This window comes from Electrophorus electricus, chromosome 1 (genome assembly GCF_041902795.1).
Source record: "Electrophorus electricus isolate QZ-2024a chromosome 1, ASM4190279v1, whole genome shotgun sequence".
NCBI classification, from domain to species: Eukaryota; Metazoa; Chordata; class Actinopteri; order Gymnotiformes; family Gymnotidae; genus Electrophorus; species Electrophorus electricus.
In genome coordinates, this window is record NC_137497.1 from 2,172,627 (window position 1) to 2,193,620 (window position 20,994).

Below are 20,994 nucleotides of genomic sequence, written 5' to 3' on the forward strand. Positions count from 1 at the left end.
CAATTGAAGGTTAAGGGCCTTGCTCAGGGGCCCAACAGTGGCAATTTGGCACCAATGGGGCTTGAACTGGCAACCTTCTGAGTACAAGCAAAGTATCTTAACCATTGCCCAATCAATGCTTTAACCAAAGTAGCAGCTATGGGTTTTGTGAAACAAATCCCTGGACAGTTCACTCCGTATGGGCGCCTCTGCACAGAGGATAGCAAAGCAGAGTTCAAATGTTGGGTCATCTTCATAATTTGGAGCATTTTGTTCATAGCCCACTCTGCAGTGTGATTAATTTGATCTATTTGCCCTAGCTTGCTGATTGCCTTTGCTTTCTTCAGCCGTGCTAACAATCATTTCAAATTGCTGAAAGCAGAATTTAAGAAGAGATCATGGATGTGTCCACCAGCCAACACACGCAAACCTTTACACACTGTTTCCTGGGAAGACATTTTAGCACTGCTTCCAGTTTCTGCCATTTGTCATATCTGTGTTGCATGGGATTTAAAGCTCTTTTTTCCTTTTGTAGCTTTGGGAAATCTACAGTGACAGGAGGTGCTTACGGACATTTATTGGTAAGAAGGGGTGTTTCCTGAGTAGCTGTTTCATAATCCAAAATGCTCTTGACTCCATCTTAGAATGCTGTTGTAAAAGGACATTTAAGACACAAATGTTAAGGGAAAATAACTCAGCTTTGCAATGTACCTGCAGAAAGATCTGGTGCTCCAGATGAATATAGTGATGTTATTTTGTTTTCACCTCAAGGCAGAGAATTGATGAGACTGAGCTTGAGAACATGAAAGGCTCTCAGAACACGGTGCCCTCTGATCAATGTCTCTCCCTCTTTCCCTGCTTCCCTCTGTCTTTCCCTCCTCTGTTCTCTTTATTGAGCTTTGTCAGATACCACCAGAATGTTTTTGCTTGTGTTATGGTTTCTAAGGGAGCGTGCAGGTAACGTGTACAGAATCTTCTGATGTTTTCCCAGCCTATAGACGAAGTGGAGAAAAGTCCAAACGGGCTTTTCCACTGGTCCGGTTGTGCTTGTCGAGATGCATCCATCGTGTATTATTCAACAGTGTGCGCATGGTGGAGAAAACCAGAGACAGTCCCTGACAGGCAGATGTGGAGAGGGCTGTTAAAAAGGATGGAAAGAGAGTGAAGTGTGAATGTGCATCAGAGCACAGATGCCTTAACTCTGCACACTTGTCTGCAGGATCAAAACGGATGTCATGAACATCAGCGTCAATAGCAACAGCTGAGTATGTTCTGTCGCTAATTAGAATTATGCAGATGCCCTCGTGCTAATTGGTGATTGCCAGGCCTCATTAGCATGGCTTGTCGGCCTGTTCCTTCAGCGCTAGCTTTCTTCTTGAAGTGCTGCTAGATTGTGCTGCCACGTGTGGCTGCAGTGAATGCAGATCTTGGCTCTTGGCCGTGCTTGGCCCTTTGTTTCCGCTGAGGTGAGAGGGAGGCGGTTGCCGGGCGATCGAGCCCCGCAGCATGAGCACCGGCTCACTGGAGGCGTCGTTAAGGGGTCCCTGCTACCCAAGCCAGTATCTGTGGGGCACCGCCCCGGTTACATTCGCCAGCTGTTGCAGAAACCCCTCCAAACCAGTGCTGGGTGGTCCACAGCAAGTTTTGTCTCATAACTGTCACACATGTTCCATGTACAAAGAGAAAAGAATAGAGCAGGATACTCTGTCGGTGTATCTCTCTCTTTCGCGCTCTCTCTCACATGTACTGTCACATTATACTTCTTGTTCTCATGTCATTTTCCGCTGGTGATCTCAGTCTACCTTATTATATGTGCTTGTCCGGGACACAACAGTGTCAGAACAGATGAAGGCAAATGCTAATGGCTTGCTTTCTCCATGGCCCTTCTCCTTGCTGCAGGTCACAGTAAGGCAGTGCGCGACATCTGCTTCAACAACGCTGGAACTCAATTCCTCAGCGCCGATTACGATCGCTACCTCAAGCTGTGGGACTCTGAGACAGGTGAGCACCATGCACACACCTTTTGGAGACCAACCTGTTTTCTGTGCCTCCCTAGCTTCCAAGTGTTTCTCTCACATTGAGTTGGCATGCAACTTTTCTGTAGTTGGGGTCTTTAAAGAAGAGCACTCTGCCAGTCGTGTCTCTGTACGGACGGGAGTCTCCTTCACCAGCATATACTCGTCCCTTCTCTCTGCTCCTCCACTAGGAGTAGCCACTCGTACAGGGCGCACAGGGTTGTTCTTGGGTCAGATTCTGAAACCGGATGTGGGGTAACTCGCACCGCTGTGCTTTGATCAGTGCCATCTGTGTCTGAGCTTAGGATTCACTCACTCAGGCGGCCTGCATCCTTCCCACCCCGTACTCCTCTGGGGAGAGGAGTGCACCTCCTGTGTGCTGAAAGAGGTTGAGGGGTGGTGGTTGTTGGTGTGCGCTGGCCACTCTGACAGAATTCCTTCTGCCTTCAGGTCAGTGCATCTCCAGGTTCACTAACAGGAAAGTCCCCTACTGTGTAAAGTTTAACGCAGACGAGGACAAACAAAGCCTGTTTGTTGCCGGAATGTCGGACAAGAAGATTGTGCAGGTAAGCTATATGCATGCATGGGGGGGTGTACGTGTGCACATGCCTGAGATAGACTGCCTAAGACTGTCCTTAGCGTTCATCTTGCTGTTAGTTTTTAGGTGTTAGACTGTCCACACATGCATACTCGCACCTCCCCAAACCCACACCCAAGAGAAGCCTTGGTTACCCTCAGTAAATCTGAAGACAGGACCTTATTTCACACTCTGTGCTTCCCTCAATAGAAGGAGAGAGTGTTTGTGTGTGTATGTGCAATGTGAGGAGGAGGGGTACTGAAGGATGGATAGATTCACATGAGGGAGAAGTTGAGGAGGAGAGCAAATGAGTGCAGTCTTTCAGCAGCAAACATGATGGGAGTAAATAATCAAAGCTGAAAAACTACTCACCTCTCCTTCCCTCAGCCTCCAGCTCCATCTCAGCAGTCTCTGTCACAGGCAGAGAGCAAAAGTCATCATTTGATCTGCTACCGTAGGGATACATTAGAGTGTGTGTGTGTGTGTGTGTGAGTGTGTGTCTGCTTGGTTGGCAGCACGTGTGGGTGGGTGGGTGGGCGGGTGGGTGCAGTCAGTATTTTTAGTGATATAACTTTAATTTTCATATTCATCATTTGTCAGCAGATCTTTAAAAAAAATAATGAAAAATGTGTACTCAGCCCCTTCACCCAAGTTCTTGGTAGCAGTACTTTTGCTACCACTAACAGCTGCAGTTAACAGCTTTTCTCTTTCTTCCTTGCAGATTTACTCCGGGTTATTCAGGTTAGTTGGATAATGCTTATAGAACAGCTTCCAGATTGTACGTCCAATTTTCAGTTGGTTTGAGATCCGGACTTTGGCTTGGCTGAGTGCAGCTCACTCATCTTTTGTGTTGTTCATCCACTCCTACATTGCTTTGTCCTTGAGCGTGGGATCATTTCCTGCTGAAAGCTGAAACTTCACCCAAGCTTTAGCTTTTTAGCAGACTGAAACAGGTTTTTCTGCAATACTTATCTGCATTTGCACTTTGCATTTGTCCTTGTAACTCTCTTTATAACAAGAAGCCCAGCTTCTGCTGAAGAAAAGCATCTCCACATATGATGCTGCCTCTCTCATACGTCACTGTTGGAGAAATGTTGAGGAACGGGCAGTGGTGCACACGCAGCATTTTGAAAGTGCCCAAAACCTCCATTTCTGTCTCAAGTGTTATAGACAATTGTATTTTCACTCCAGTCTCAGTCACTGAACTGTGTAGCTCCTTCAGAGTTATTGATGTTCTCTCTGTGGTTTTCCTTCACAAGTCCCCTTCTTGCTCTGATACTGTAGTGAATTCATAAAACCTACTGCCAGATTTAACAAGATGTTAATAACAAGTAGCACTGCAATAACAAGATTCCACATTCATATGTGAATTGCTGGCACATTTAACCCTTTTACCGTGATTATATGGTGCTACTGCATTTTGTCCTAATTTGCATATGGCCATAGAGATTCATAATTGAACAACCCTCTGGAAAAATATAGAACACCTGGGGTTAGTCAGTTATCTGTCTCTTGGCGAGAGTCTTTAGAGTGGACCTATTTACATGTAGATGTTGATTGGCTTTCAGCTTAGGCCTTGGTGGTAGTTTGACACTTGGGCACTAATTATTGCCACGGTAACTTTTTAAATAGGCATTAAATACCATGTATTGTGTAGTGTGTGGCACAGGGCAATTACTGTCAGATGTGATGAACGTAGCAGTTTTTGGGTTCGGCCATGTCTAAGCATGATGCAGCTCCATTTCCTCACAGTTGATCCAGTAGCACTTTGTGGTATATCCAAACACTTGAATACTATTTTGTGTGACTTTGCCCTATCTTGTGCATCCCTACAACTTTAGCCCTAATTTCCTTTAGAATACTCTTTGGTAATTATTTTCATAGCTTTTCATCAGATTTACAGTCTGACCAATGGTACTTGAATTAATTTTCTGGATGAAAAGTAAACTTGGAGCTTCCATTGTAAGTAATTTAGTCAGTCATTTTTGTCAGAAAATGTAATCTAAAACCAATATCACTTTAAATTGATTAATTTTGAAGGTCAGCCGTGTGTGTATTTGAGGTAGACAAAAATGAAACCTTTGTCCATATGTAGTTCACTCGAAACTTAGTGAAGTACACATGGTTTCATTTTTGTCCATCATACATACATGCATGCATGCATGCATACATACATGCATGCATATGTATCATACATATTGCTTTCAAAACCATTGTCTTGTCTTGGAAACTGTTGAAATTGTTGAAGGATGTCTAGTAAGTAGGTCGGAAGACAGTGCAAACTAATCTTTGCACACATCATAGATCTGTGGAGAAACATACTCTGACTACAGGTGATTTCCCAGTGGCAGAGCTAATATTCTCATCAATTTCACAAAGCATTGACTTCTGATTAAGTGAAAGCTAGCGTGTTTGCTTTCCTGTAAACAGTACTGCATCATTATCTACTTTTTATCTTTTACTGTGAGCCTCTTTATTCATCCCTTTATTGACACCGTCCACAATTGCAGCAAATGTTCCATTTATCAAAGGCTTTGTAATAAACATCAAGTGTTTGGGTCGCATTTTATAAGGCAATTTGAGATGATCATGATGATGATGATCTACAATTAGGGTTGGCTGTTCTGGCCCTTTCCTTATAGTAATGGAGCGGAACTGTATATCTGCTTTAATGTCTGGATGAGAGCTGTCTGTAGGATGCTCTCAAATGTGCAATTTCCTAGTTTCCTATGTGAAAGTCTTACATAATTGACACCATCTTAAACTGTAGCACGCTTCTTTTGGCTTCGAAAAAGGCCAGCCATGGTACATTCTTCGTGTGTGTGTGTGTGTGTGTGTGTGTGTGTGTGTGTGGGGTAGGCAGTACAGTTCTCCTGGAGAATATCTTAGTCTGATTTGTTAGTAGTGTAATGGATCAAGGAGAACATGAACTTTTCACATTTTCTTTTTTGTCCTTCTTTTTTGTGTCATTAGCTATGAGACATTAATTTGCTGTTAACTTCTGTGCGACGTTGCCTTTTGATGAATTTTCACATCAATACACTGTCTTCACTGTTTACATCTCCACTTTCTGGAGATTTAACACAATACACATTGAATTCTAAGTTCCAGATTGCAATCAGTTTATAATATTTTCTGTATTGTAAATGTATTGTTTCTGCAGAACTCCAATTATATACTGCACAGGCTGGTTTGGCTTGGCTCAGAAAAGTGTGCATTTTATTTCAAAACACAGTGTCATGTCCTTATGCAAAAAAAAACCCAACCTAAAATGATAGTTGAGTTGCATGGTGAACTGTACAAAAACTCAAACTTATTTAGCCTAAGAAACTCCCTACAATGCCTTTAGAGGGTCTATCAACAATAGCTTTACATATCAGTAGACTGTTAAATTTTATCAGTCTTTAATACTTGTCCTGAAATCATTACATACTCCACACTAACTAGGACTGGGTATCATTTGGGATTTGTTACTACAGGTACTTCCTACGGTACCTTGAAATTGATGCCAACATGAAAATGATCCTTGCAAAGTTAACTTGATCTTGTGGATTCAGCACTTAACACGAAGCAACAAAAAACTGCTTCCAAAATGTAGAAGCTCTCCTTGTTACAATCAGTAAATCCCACTAATGTGGACCTTCAAAAATGTATATGTATTTGACAAACCAGGTGTGAAGAATGCAGTGACCCCAGATGGCAACGTACTACCCATTGCTGTCACTAGAACATTCTGAATAGTTTTCAGAATATTGGGGTAGAGTTCTTCAGATTTGCCAGAGGTTCTGCAATGCTACCATTACCCACTGTAGGTCTGAAAAGTTCAGCCACAGCTTTGGCTGTTACATGCTTGAACGGTTCTCCCTCCTCACCCTACATGGTGAAAGCTGTCAATCAACCACAGGATGTTGGCTGGAGTGACAATTTTTGCATTTGGCCATGAATTTGTCAAAGTGGTTCCATACAAATATACTTTATGTATATGTTACACAATTTGGATCCTTTATATTTTTGTTACATTCTTTCAATTTCACTGCTCAGTAATATTAATATGATGGTCTATTCAGTTTGTTCCTTTGTAGAACTGAATTTTGCACACTGTCTCTTCATTTGAAGTGTGCGTGACAGTTGAGTACAAATTCCTAGTCTGATGGATTTTTTAAAATTTTTTAAGTCGCTCTACACTGACATGTGCTCCCTAGGTGGTGAGACGGATGAGGATAAGACTGGACTGCAGTATCATTGTCTTACAAGCTACATTTTTCTCAGTAGATTTTGTAGCTTCTGCCAGTATTTGGGTTTTGTAGTCTGGGCCGGACTACAAAACCCACTGTCTCTCTTTGGGGTAGGAAAGATGACAAATTTACCTTCTTTGTCAACAGAGTGGCACTGGCTAATCAGGAGTGTTTAGTTACACAGCCAGAACAGAAAGAAAAGGAGGAAAACAACAATAAAATAAGTTTGAGGCTCAAATATTTAAAAATGTAGCTCCACATCATTTGCACTCACTCTAGTTTGTGCAGGTCGAGTGGCCCGGTCTGCTTCCTCTACACCATAGTTTGGTGCTAAACATTAAATGCGCTCACGTTGCATGAACTGAAGGTGTCTATTTTTCATCAACACCTCCTCTCGTTTTTTTTAGGGACATTCCAGTGGATTTCAAGTACATTGCGGAGCCCAGTATGCATTCGATGCCTGCGGTAACGTTATCACCCAGTGGTGAGTGTGCTTTTGCTTGGGCATTGCTTCACTGGTACAATACCTCCTCTGCATGCACATGCACACACCCACTTTCCTTTCCACTTTCAGACTTCCATTAAATTCTTTGTGGCTGGCACTCCCCAAAGTGAGTAGTTGTGTGCATTTTTTGCCTTTCAAATAATATTTTTTGACTCCTTTTCTCTTTCCCCCAGTGTCTCATGCGGAGTTCTCAGATTTTGTTTTTACACATCTTGTTTCCTTCCTGGTAGTGCATAATTTATGGAAATCTTACGTACTCTCTCACTCCCATAAAGACCAACTGTAGGAAGGAAATGGAAAAGAGGCAGAAAAATGAACTCTTCCTCACCTCTCTTCCCTTATTCTTTCTTTTCTTTATATATATATATTAGAGTCTATTTTCTTTTGTTTTCAATTTCTATTTTCCTTGAAAGCGTGCATTGAAGGGCTTGGGCCCATATGCCGTTAGGGGGAGCCAGGCAGACTGGTGTAAGTTTTAACTGACTATGCAGTGGGCCTAATGTGGGGCTCATGCAGACTGAGCGGGGAGCCGGCTCCCGAAGAACGCACGATAGATGAAAAGCAGCTGTTTTGCAGCTGAAGTACGCACTCGAGTGCCAACTCGAGCGTTCACTCGAGCTGATCAAAGGGATCGCTACTTCAGTGGCAAACGCCACCTTTGATCTCGCTGACAGCCACGTGTATCAAGGCAGGTGGATGTTGCTTTTTTCTGCTCCGTCACACGTGCTTGTTCTCTTTTGAGGGGGATTTTGTGTGCTGATCTGTTTACATGCCCTTGCCTTCCTCTTCACGTGGGCAGACGTCTGAGTCGAGAGCACATCAGATACTCAGCTGGCTTTAGAAACAGCGCTGCTACCATTACAAAGTTTAGTTCACCACTGCACAGTTTTGAACTGGATATCTTTATCTGTATGTCTGCTTGCTTTCTTGTAGGCAAATGGCTAGCCTGTCAGTCCATGGATAATCAGATCCTGATAGTTGGAGCCCAGAATCGGTTCAGGCTCAACAAGAAGAAAGTGTTTAAGGGCCACATGGTTGCTGGGTATGCCTGCCGGGTAGACTTTTCTCCTGATATGAGGTAAGTGCTCTCCTCAGTCACATGACTCTCTTTCCAGTAATGGATCTACCGTAAGTCTATAGTGGACGCAGTATCATTGTGCTGTGCTGCCATAATGTGCTTGTCTCATCGCCCCCAACTGTAGTTATGTGGTGTCTGGTGATTCTGACGGGAAGCTGGTACATCTGGGACTGGAAGACCACCAAGCTGTACCACCGAATCAAGGCACATGACAAGGTGTGCATCAGCGCCCTCTGGCACCCCCACGAGACCTCCAAGGTCATCACCTGCGGCTGGGACGGACAAATCAAACTCTGGGACTAACAAGACAAGAGGGGAAAGGAAGGGGAAGAGCCGGTGGAAGAGTGAGCCTCAACAGCAGAGGGAGGAGACAGTCAGGTTGCTCCATTTAACCCCCCACCATGGTCTTTGCTCAGCTGAGCAGCTTTAGCGTCTGCTCCTTAGTAGAGAGTGGCTCAGTTCTCCAACCCTTGCTGTTTCACTGAAGTAGTTTATATTCTAGGCTTTGCTCAGTGCTGTGTGTGAATACTGAAGTTTATGGACTGGCATCCAGTCCTGATTTCTAGTGTAATCTCCCCCCTGCATATGGGCCTTTTAAATTGTCTTCTATATTTTCATTTCATTATTAAGGAGTCCTCCACTGCTAAAGCCGTGCATATCAGCACTTCAGTTCAGCGTGAGGCATCTGTTTCTGAGTGTAATAAAACATTTTGTACATCAGTCTGTTTGGTATCACTGGTGATCAGAATCAGACATGGCTGACAGCACAAGGGGTTCTCATTTGTATATTTGACGTAAGTTATCTCTATCCTCTGACTACGTTGTATGGGCTAACCAAATGAATCACCATGGCCAGTTCCTCTCCTCTAACCTGGTCTAACTGGATCTGATCAATATTATAGTTGTTTTACATGCAGCTGATATTTTAGGATGATTTTGGCCCTCATTTTCTAATCATCTGAAATGGGACAAATGTGTACAAAACATCTTTGTTTCCAAGCAGGCTGAAGTGCTATAAATAATTTTTCTAGAAGACATTTGGCAGTCTCTGCCCAAACTTCACTATGGCCTTTAAACAAGCTGATAGCAAACAGCCAACACAAAGCCAAAAGCAGATTAATAACACGGAGCTGGGAGGCACTAATCCGCCTCGTGTCATGAATCTACTGATGCTGTGACAAACTGCATTGCTTCCTTTTGATGATGAACATGCCTGATTCTCAAAGGCAAGTCAAATTTCCTTTGGACGGCAAGCGTACTTTGTGCACCCCAATCAGATAATGATTTATTGTTTGCTTATCTTTGAACAAGAGGAGTCAAGGTGAGACTGCTAATGCAAAGCCCCTATTTTGCACTCCTTTCTTATGCCACTTTCGTTCCCTGTGAGTGCAGTTCATTTACTCGTTTGTTTGGTTTAATTAAGTGCCCAGAGTTCTGGCTTCAGTGAGGAGCAGATGCCTCGTTGGAAGCTATATAACCAGGCATTTGACTTCTAAAGGGGGAGACCACTTTGTAAGTGTGAAAGGCTGGTTTCTATAGATTTTTGTTTTGTTTTTACACATAGGAGACCATAGTACTGAAAGCCGAAGCACACGAACGCGCTTAAGCAAGCACGGCTTATGTCTCCCTCGCACGCATGCACATGCAAGGGAAGTCAACTTCCTGGGTCTCATCCATAATTTATCACGTCACTGTATTCTGATGCAGCAATGTCAAACCATTTCTATGTAGTCAGCTAATATTTCGGTGAAGCTTTATGTGCTGATGGTGATGATACTAAAAAAAAAATTCTCCCCAAGGATGAGGGAGGGAACATTTGTCCAAGCAGTCTGCGTCGACAGCGCAGGGGCTCATTCTCCTGTGCTTTCTGACCAACCTTCTTAAATCGCAGGACCGCTCTGTAGTCAGCTGTGCGTCTCTTAGATTTTGACCATACCAGAGACAAAACTAGTCTGCCGTGTTCGGTTTGAGCTCTTTTCCTGCCTGTAGCTCTATTCCAACCTCATTACTTCTTTTTTTTTGAGCCTGTTCATTTGCCCGCCAGCCAAGACTCGCTCACCCTGTGCCTCCCAGAATGAAGGGTCATCGTTCTCGGACCAGATTCTTCCGATAAGAGGCGGAGGGTCAAACGCCTGACCAGTAGCCAGCAGTAGACGGGCTCTCTCCCGCGGAAGCTTTTCTAACTGCGTCGCTGACCCTCTGGAAATAATGCGACCTTTACATAAAACACTGCTGAGCGCTTAGAAGCACTTATAGCCCCCCTTTGTCCTCATCTTTTTGCCTACAAAGGATGATGCAGCTCTTCCATATGAAAACAGCACTACAGTGAACAGGCCAAACTGTCAAATCTGAACACATCTGGTTGCAGCTTTTGGCCTCAAAGTTTACTTTGGTCAGCACAGCTGCCATGCCCTTCTGAACAATGTTCCCCTTAATTCAAATTCGTGTCAGGCAAGTCGATCTCCCCGCGGAGCGTAACGTGTGTTGACCCAGTTGACCCCCAGTATATAAGTGCTGCTTGTGTTGTGTAGGTTCCTCTGAAGAAACAGGCGTGTCTTTGCGGAGACACTGTAGCTGTGGTAGAGACTGAAATGTGCACGCTCAAGCTCTCTCAGCAGGCTAAACCAATAGCGCACCACGTTTGGCTCGTCCCCGCCCACCTCAAACCCCGCCCAATGCAGGTGGACCTCAAGAAGCAGGAGGCCTACAGAATGCAGAACTCCTTCCAGGACCAGATTCTCTAGAATCTTCCATTCCGCACTCTCCATGTCTACCTTCAGCACATCCACCTGTGAGGAGAAAGCATGCAAACAAGCATTCACTTCATCAGTGATTCATCGTGGACTAACAATTGCACTGCATATGATTCTTTTGTCTGACTGTTGGCAGGAAACCAGACAAAGAACAGCTAAACTTCGACTGCTGAGATCCCTTGCCTCATTATTTCTCATGCATTCAGGACTTTCATTAAAAAGGTTCAGCCTGCTGCTGTCTGAGTGAAGATTAACTGTGAACTCCAGACGGGTGTTTCACACACACATGAATTGAGGTGCATTCCCTCTTTCTCCATCTTGTGTCCAGCTAGAACACTCCCTAGTCCAGTTCTAAGACAATGGCTCATGTTGTCTGCAATTTTAGAAGTTGTCTGAGCCAGTTAAAGTAACTTAGGTCCTCAGTCCAGATTGTTTTTTTACATTAATCTCTCTACAGAGAAATGATTGTGTAAATGATTGGTGAATCATCTTGCATTCTGAGTTCATCTGGTACGTTGCTGCTGCTTTTACACCCTGACTCAATGTTTATTAAAGCGATGGGGTCAAAGGACTTTCTCTTTTGACTGCCTGCCCATTATAATAATTAAAGCACAAGTTCTTTATTATATCCTGCATTAAAAAATTAATACATCTTCTTGAGCACTTGAATAAATTAAAGGTCCCTAGTGTTCCACCTGTTTTTGTTGTTTAAGTATAAGCAGATAAGTTTGAATATAACCCCTGAAAAGGGTTCTCTCCTCCACAGGCACCAAGTTGTGCTTTTAATTTGTCGACTAATTATCAAACCCCTGATGACCTGAATGAAATGAGGAATTCAATGTCTTTTTCTTTTTTTCTCAAACTCCAGCTTTGTCTGCACTTGTTCAGTTGGACAGGAATGGGGTGTTTCATGCTGGCTAATTAACATTTAGGGAACACTAAAGAAGCTATTTGGGAATGCAACCCTTTGGCGGGACATTAATGATCTAGCTTTAATTACACTCTCATCAACGTGCGTATATGAGGAAAAAAAAATCCATGAAGATCTGCTACTTCCTAATTTTTCCACACTTGCCATCTTCAACATGAGAAGATATATTATTATGATTATTATTATTATGATTATTATTATTATTATTATTATTAATAGTAGTAGTAGTATACACTCTTTAGAACCCATTGGAATGAATGTTATGATTTCAACATGTACTTTTTCATATAGAAACTGATTCCTCCTACTATTAATTCAGAAGCGCTTGCATAGCCAATGAAGGACCTCTGTCCAAAGCGTGGTGTTTCTCTGGAAACTGTGTACTTCACTACAATTCTGAATTGAATCTCTGCAACTTTTATGACAGTACACTACAGCTGAAGAAGATTCCAGAAAGGAACCAGAACTTTTGTACTATACATTGCAAGGTGGGGCCTCCATGGATCAAACTTGTTTTTCCAACACATCCCACAGATGCTTGGTTGGATTGAGATCTAGGAAATTTGCAGGCTGATTCATCACCTTGAAAGCTTTTTTTGAAATTTTATTTTTTTCCAGTGTGGTAAGGCACATTATCCTGCTAAAAGAGGCCATTGTCATTAGGGAATACAATTCCTATGAAGGGGTATAGTTGGTGTACAACAATGTTTATGCAGGCAGAAAATTGCCCTTGCCTCCTTCCCATAGTGACTGCTGGTGATATCTTCCCCAGTTACACAAAGCACCTGCACTCAGCCATCCACATTACATAAAAGAAAACATGATCCACTGGGCCAGGCCACTTTTCTTCAGTGTCTACATGACCCTGTTGCTGGTTCACTGCTTGTCTTTGCTTGGGCCACTTTTGGTAGGTACTAACCATTTCTGGGAACACCCCACAAGATCTGCCATTTTGAGGTGCTCTGACCCAAACTAGGCATCACAATTGTCAATGTTCTATAGTTCCTATCGGTTGCTCATTTTCCTGCTTCCAGCACATCAACATCAAGAACCTTGACAGGTGCCAAAGGGCTGGGATATATCAATGTTATTCATTTTCCCTATAAGTGGTTTTAACGTAAATGATCGGTGTATATTGAAGGTAGTCTATTGATTTTAAATGTAGTTCTATGTTCCTCTTGACAACAAGGAAGCATGCTTAGGTTACAAATGATGAACACTTTATAATGAATTTAGAAATGATTGGCTTACTAAAAAGCTAGATCTAGGCAACCTTCTTAAAATTGTTTAGTGTCACCACAGCTCAGTGGTTAAGGTACTTGACTTATAATTGGAAGGTTGCTGGTTTAAGCCCCACCACCGCCAGGTTGCTGCTGTTGGGCCCCTGAGCAAGGCCCTTATCCCTTAAAAGTACTCAGTCATAATTGTAAGTTGCTTTGGATAAAAGCATCAGCTAAATTCCATAAATAAAAGCTTAAAAGTCTGAGGTAAATTAAACTCCTAGCATGGTCGCCTGTGCTAAATCAGATTTCTCTCAATAAATTTTGTTTCCCCCAGAAGACCTTTCTTGAGATGGTTCACAGAGTGTGCACTTCTGAACTAGGAACCCTAATCCCAGCACCTGTTTTTCAGCATTCTTGATGTGATAAGTGGCTCATAGTTCTGAGCAAACAATATTGGCCATTTTCCAGGACAAAACCTCAGTTCAAAGTTTAATAGTTTTGGCTTCAGGACATGAATTTTCAGCCTCTGCTTTAAATTCAATTATGGACTTTGCGGTAATAGGGATGAAACACTAATTATGGTGGGAGAGCTCAGAAGAATGACTAAAATAAGCCAGCAACAGAAACTCTTGGTATGGAAATTAGAGGGTGAATTTGAGTCCTGTCAACACAAGGAAGATACATAGACCTACTTCTGAAAAACAAATGTAGAACTGAAATAATAAAACACATTTAACAAATATGCTTTAAAAAAAAAATATATAAACCATATAGCACTATACAGCTGCTAACATTTCATGTTATAAATGCTAAGGAGTAATGATTATATAATACTGTCACCTTAAATGAGGAACTGTTTGCCATTTAAAAGCACCAAATTATAAGCCATCATCAGAAAAGTATTGCTGTGGATGACCTCAAAGGTACTCCAGTCCTCAACAATTTATGCAGTTTCTAGGAAATTAAATTTGTGTAAATAAGATTTGGCAAAATAAGTGGCTTAAAAGTCTGAACTTTCCATCCATATATATAGCGGAGGCCCAGTGGTTCATCTCCCTAATCAGAAGTGCAAATGGATCAGCAAATGGATTTGTTTAAATGTCACTAATTGTAGTTAATTGTATAATGCCATCATGCCTTCCCACAAGAAAATAAAACTGGGGCACTTACAAACAAAAAGGTGGGAGAAATGTCCCACCTAACTAGTTTCTATTTGAATAAAGGTGAGCTTCATTTAAATGTATTATAAATTTGACTGTTTTTACTGTTTATTCATGTTTAATTTTTATATTATGTTCTTGGAGCAGTAATGACGTCTTAAACCAGGGTGCCCAACTCCACACCTGGAGAGCCAGAGTCATCCACAGTTTTAGGAATTCCCAGGTGTGTTTCTTAAGTGTGTTTGAACAGGCTCAGCGTACCTCTAATTTAAACCTTTTTGCATCATCTGTGAATTACAGTATGATATATGCAGTATATGCCTGAATCTGAAACACATTCACCTCCAACTTTATCAGAAACACCTGCCTTGCACCTCTACTCAGTGCTGGACCCTTTTGTCATTACACCCCTTTTATGAGGGTGGCCTCATGCCTGTGGTTCCTTCTGGGTCTCTTCTTTTAGGTCTGCTGCCATAGATAGATCTGCTGGAGTCCATCTTTGCACATTATAGTTCTCTAATTTACACACCCCTTTACCTGGATATGCCTAATAATCTACTCTCTCTTCCTGCCAAAGTACACCTACCCCCGATGTCATGATGTTACTGAGCCTCAACCCGTCTCAGGTGCCATAGCTACTCCCACCACCCCCTGATGTCCCCTGCTGTAGCCCACCACACCTCCACCCCACCAACTCATCAGTTGCTCTTGATGGACGTTCTCGTGCGGGATTGGTTTTGGACATGCATACACCATTGGGACCAGACTAGGGATTCTGGAAATCATTTCATTTTATTATTGTCTCTATTGTTACTATTGTGATGACCATTGTCAGCCAGAGGAGAACCCCCCCACCCCCTTTGAGTCTTGGTTCCTCTCAAGATTTGTTCCTCATCCTCCAGGGAGTTTTTCTTTGCCAGTGACACCCTTGGCTTGCTCACTGGGTGCTTGGACTCCGTCATTTGTAAAGCTGCTTTGTGACAAAATCTGTTGTAAAAAGCGCAATAAATACATTTGATTTGACTATTATAGATGCATTTTATAGGTGTACTATTACAGTCTGTAGTCTCTTGTCATGCACTATATGTCAGCCACACACTATCCCAGTCACCTGTGGTCAGTTTCTGACAGGATGTTATTTGGGTAGTGGGACATTTTCAAAGTCACTGACAGTGACACGGTGGTGGCAGGGCTGTGGGTGTTGTGCCAGTATGATTGCATCAGGCACTGTAGTTTTTCCATGTGTCAGCTTCCTCCATGGGTTTAGAGTGGTTTGCCCCCCGAAAACATCCAGGCAACAGGTCATCCTGTGGTCAGAAACAACCCAGTGAGTTTGAGGGTTACAAGCACAAACTGCACAGAAACAGAAGGGCTAACAGCATCTAATTGCACACAGTGTTTCTTAGAAATAAATGTCACTAATGAAGTGGGTAGAAAGTATATGTGGTTGCATATTTATCTTCATTTACTCTGTCTCCATGTTTAGCTAAACAGAATGGTCTATCATTATTGAACGTCTGTCTTAAAGAATATTAGCACCTTTTGACTCATCACATTTTTTCCTTGTCTAGGATTAAGACAAGCAAAAAGTCATGTGAGAAAATATCTGTTGTTTATCATCTTATATGGATAATAGAGAAATTGAACCTGTCATTCAAGTTATTCAAACAATTTTCTCCTTAAAAATATTTCATTATTCTATATATTCTTATAAGCAAAAGCTGACAAATATTTACATTCACATTTGACCTTTGATCTTTTTGTAAGAACCCTTGAGTCTACAGGAACTCCTAAGTCATCTTGCATGAGTTCCTATTTCATTGGGTGTAAATATCTAGCAACACACAAGCCAGATACCTTTCATCACCCATCAACATTAGAGAATATACAAATGGTATTAAATATTAATGACCTTAATCAATCAGATGAGACAAAAGCTGTAATAAATAATGCCACTCCTACTATTACTATATCCACTATACTATATTCACTATTAGGAGAATGATTAGGAAAATTTGAAATGAGCTAAAACGGCTGGGAAAAGGAAGTGTATTTTGCCTCCACAGTAGGTGAAACTTCCTCCACAGATCACAGGTGTAAAACTGTAAAAGCAGATTAAATCCTGAGGACACTATGTGTCTAAAATATCGATGCCAATAAATTATTTGCTCTGTTCAGTAAACATTGAAACTCTGAAGAAACCTTTTATCCCAGAAAAGATAATCTAGGAATAGGTGATAGTTGTTATTTTTTTAATGTGACTGGAATCCAGAGCATATACTTCCAAATTCATACAGAAATGTTTCAGTGACCACAGAAGCTTCAGAAACCAAAGTGTCCACAGAAGCATCCTAAACCCCACTGAAAACCTTTGAGTTGCGCTAAAGACGAGAGTCCCCAGAGATTGTCTCTATTTTTTTCCCTTTCCTTTGAATTAAGATGATAAACAAGAAACATCTTTCACAAGAGGTTTTGCTTGTTTTTACCAAGGGTGTCAATAATTCTGGAGAGCACTCTATTACTGGAATGTTTTCCACCTGGGCCACGAAGCTTAATCGATAGAGTATAAAGCATCGACTTGCTGATGCTACGCACCAGAGCGTGGTTTGTAGGCTTTTCAGTGAAGGGCCGGAATTTAATTTGCAATGATTAAACTCAGAGCGTGAGAAGGTGGGAGAGTGATATATGAGAGTGACAAAAAAGCCTGGCATCTTGGGATATGGTGCATAAATACGAAGCAATTATCATTTTGATAAAGGGATGGGGGTGGGGAGATAGTTCTTTCTGTTCAGAGCGAAGTTGAAAAAGACATTGACTGATGAGATGGGCGTTGTAATATGTCAACTGTGAGATCATTGCACGCCCCGCTGACTGTAGGCATTTGACAGCGCTGTCGCTGTGATGTAGTGCAATACAAGCGTATCACTGCACCAAGTGAGGACGTGGCACCAGTACTGAAGTTCTTGGCTCGAGCTGTGACATGACATGGTGGCCTTTGCTTTAAATACGGGTCAGCAATTCATTAAAACAACTGGGTGTGAAAAGTTCCCAATATTCATAGGGCACAGCACTAACACGACCTCATTTTACACAGACATGAACCAGTGTGCTCACGCTACAGACTCCATACATACAGCTGTAATTTGCTTTGCAGACAGCTATCAGGCTGTGCGGTATACCTGGCAGGACTGCGAAAATTTCAGGTTTTGCTAAATGATAACGTGATGATATGCAAGGATAAACCCATTCAGTGGAGAGTGTCTCGCAGCTTTCAGGACTGAATGCAGAATGAGTCAGGATAGATGCCCTGCGTCACAGCGTGTAGAGCAGGGCGTGAAGCGCACTCACTGCTTTCTTTGTTTGTCCGATCGTTTTGCAAGCATAGCAGTAATACTAATAGTAATGAATGTACGTTGAAAGGGCATATCATGTGGGCTAAACTTGTAGGCATAGTTATAAAGCAAGGGTTGAACACTTATTAAAGAGGTGCTCCCATGTATGTTCCCATTTTTAAAGCAAACATTAAAACAGTTTACTTCATTTTTATTTTCCCCTGGATTTTCTTGGTCCTTTAGAAGATGGAGGATGTATTCTAATTAGGTAACCAAAGGACAGGAGTAGTAGTAATAGGTGAAGATTATTTGAGCTTGAGGCTTTTGGGGATAACTGTAAATGTGCATCTACGGCACGTCTTAGGAGAGTAGAGTGAGCCTAGAAGCAGTCTTCAGGGGCCGGCTAGAATCTATGAAAAGTCTTTAGGAAGTGTGAGTTGCTGAGAGTGATCCCTCGGTTAATTTGGCTGTGAGCAGAGTGACTGAATGACAGGTGTTGATGAATTTGAATGAAGAGCCGGTAACCTCTATAAAGACCTCCCCCCCTTTTGTTTTAAATCACCCGGACTTTTAGAGATTGTTATTTTAAATGGTTATGTACGTACAGAGTTAATGGAGTTCTTCTTGGATGGTATCTCAGAAGCCATCTTTTTTGCAGTGATTCACTTTATGTAATCTGATTTTTAAATTTGTGGGGGTGTCACATGCATATGTGATTTTCAGTTTACTGTGATGTAACAAACTAACACTTCAACAAACCTCCCTTGTCTCACAAAGCAGCTTACTGAATTAGGGACCATAGTATCAGTGTGCATGACAGTATTTTCTGCTCCAGAGAATTTCTTCTCTTTTTGTCATATTATTTACAAAATATTTGGAGACAAACTATGGATTTTTCATTGTTTTTGTTATTTTGGTTGTTCCAGGAAAAAGTACACCCTTGGAAACTATTCACATATGTAACACATATGTCTAGCTGACCATGTCATCGCATTTCAGAATATGAAATCTAGTTCCATTTAAGAGCCATCAATGACACACATAGCTAAGGAGGCTCATCTAAAACACCAACTCTAAAGTGAGTTTCTACAGGAACGTTTAATTAGTGCTCTTTGACTATGAAGATGTCAAAGCATCCAATTTGCACATTTAAAAGCCCTGATGGCTTTGTAAAGTTAAACCTCTTGGCGGTGTTTGGCGTCAACTGTCTGTGCCCAAAGTCATTGAGGATCGCGGCCAGCTTCTTGGTGCTGCTGCGTTGCCTCTGTGCTGAGATGGCTGGGTTTGGCTCCCTCCAGTCAATGGAGAGCTGGTACAGCCACACCCCTGAGTCCTGTAGGTGTGCCGCGTCGATGCTGGGATCGAAACAATGAACCTCGTAGCCAGCAGTGGCCAGAGCCTTCTTCAGCCACAGGTCCTCTCCTCCCAGCCTGCAGAGGGAAAGCAAGAAAAAGAAGGAGGAACAGAGAGACAGAGAGACAGAGACACATTTATGCAAAGCTGTTGAACTCTTGCAGCAAGGGCAAGCTTTTTTACCAATTGTTCCAAAGAGCAAAAAGAGCAGTTTATCAGCTTTTAAAGATAAGCCCAATAACTGCACAACCAAAGCAGGGGAGAACCAAATTTCAACCTGAAATGGAAGAACCATGGCTGGACTCCAGCAGAGGATCGCACTCCGATCTGCTCTGCCTTCGGCTGAAGGAGCCCTGGAGCCAACTGGATGCACAAAAGACCCACGGGCTTCTAGTGTTTGGCTGCTCAAATATGATCTCGTGTTGGATGAGAAGTGCACTTGTGTTGTGCTGCCTCCAGTATAAATTAAACATTAGCTCGGATTGGGGAATCAGTAGAATCTAGTGATTGTTGCAGTTTTATGAGATGGGCCAGAATCCCAGCGCTTCACTGGCTCTGTTCCTACAATTCAGCTTCTTGGCTGGGATTAAGTATAAGTGTTATCTCACTCTAAAAGGGTTAACAGGCACTGCATGCTTTTTCATGCCATGCTCTAGGAATGAACAAGAATGGCGTTGACTGTTGAATACATAATGGACAGTTTGCAAGGCACTTTACTCTTGAACAGTTTGCTCAAGACAGTGGGCTTCAGGTATTCAGCCTGAGCTCTGGCTCTCCTTCTGATGTGCTTTCTCTGATCTTCATGCCTCCCTCCCTTGCTTGCTTTTAGGTTTCCCCAGTTCAACTAGGGGACATGTGACATGATCACACAGTTGGTTTATGGTGTCTTTGTGCTGTGGAGAGAGTGAGTGAGAGAGTAGTCAATGATTCATTTAGTTCCCTAGCACTTAAACACCCAAAGACACTTGGGGCTTTTTGTGTTCAGCCATATTCCTCATGAGGGAGCAGAAAAGAAAAGATCAGAGGGAAGGAACTGCAATCAGGGACCCACTTCCTTCTCTCCACACACCAAAGGGGGATGTCCAGTTTCCCTGTGGGAAAGCCACAGCATGTAGTGCAGAACCAGCTGAATGGGAAATCCCCAAGCTGCTGTATTACAATATTAGCTGTTGATCAAATGTGAACCGATCAGCTTGGTGCAGGTAAACAAATGGAACTTCAGCTGAGTGCTTGCAAGACACACAAATCCAACAACTCCACTGACCTGCATGCCATAATCTGGGCAGGTCTGAGGCCTGAAGCTATAGGAGCAGACCTTCGCAAAGACACCAGCACCACCGCCAACACCTCCGTCATCTCTGCCATAAGCACCATGAGCCACTATTCTGGCACCAAACTCATCTGTCTCTGTGCTTGTGGGCAGGCCGTGTTAGAGAGTCATCCCAGCGGTTGCACCGGCCCGGCAGTACACTCATCATGTGTTGGGCACTATTCACACTAATTACAGACCTGGCTAATCTCATCAGTGTTGTCTGCATTGTCTTTACCACAGGGAGTTGTCGACATACACCACTGTGAATAAATGAAATATCACAATAAACAGATCTATGTATTCACTATGTGTTTGTAATATTCCAAGTTATTACTGAAATTATAGCCCACAAAATCAACATCACACATGTTTGCACTGACTTTCTTTCACAGCAGACATGTCAAAGGTTAGCTGAGGTTTAGTGTTTTTTATTTTATTTATCTTTAAAGAAACCTTTATGCATTGAAAAAATATTATTAAATATGCTATATGTTTTTTTTAAAGATGTAATTTAGAAGGAAGCTTGTGCAGGCCTTCGACA

General features: G+C 42.4%; 1 protein-coding gene and 2 pseudogenes across 1 annotated transcript; 2 read left to right on the forward strand and 1 right to left on the reverse strand.

Moving 5' to 3' along the window:
- Positions 1–9,064, forward strand: part of LOC113569366 (pre-mRNA-processing factor 17-like) — a 34,234-nt pseudogene extending 25,170 nt beyond the window's left edge.
- A 557-nt stretch (positions 9,065–9,621) lies between these two features.
- Positions 9,622–20,130, reverse strand: LOC145651391 (putative methyltransferase-like protein 24). Its single transcript, XM_081698249.1, has 5 exons — positions 20,107–20,130; positions 19,419–19,531; positions 18,970–19,218; positions 15,595–15,763; positions 9,622–11,220 (listed from the first exon to the last, which is right to left on the reverse strand). Exons 1-5 carry the CDS (start codon positions 20,128–20,130, stop codon positions 10,837–10,839), a joined length of 939 nt encoding a protein of 312 aa, XP_081554375.1. The 3' UTR covers positions 9,622–10,836.
- Positions 20,131–20,351: 221 nt separating this feature from the next.
- The window catches only part of LOC145651402 (pre-mRNA-processing factor 17-like), a 12,143-nt pseudogene continuing 11,500 nt past the window's right edge, over positions 20,352–20,994 (forward strand).

What these genes read in the sequence shown, in the direction of transcription:
- LOC145651391 (XM_081698249.1), bottom strand. Translation starts at nt 20,130, where the DNA reads ATGGCTGAACACAAAAAGCCCCAA. An exon ending in CTGAACACAAAAAGCCCCAA is followed by an intron (nt 19,532 to 20,106) that starts GTGTCTTTGGGT and finishes GCCAAACACTAG; the next exon opens with AAGCCCGTGGGTCTTTTGTG. An exon ending in ACGCCAAACACCGCCAAGAG is followed by an intron (nt 15,764 to 18,969) that starts GTTTAACTTTAC and finishes TTCTGACCACAG; the next exon opens with GATGACCTGTTGCCTGGATG.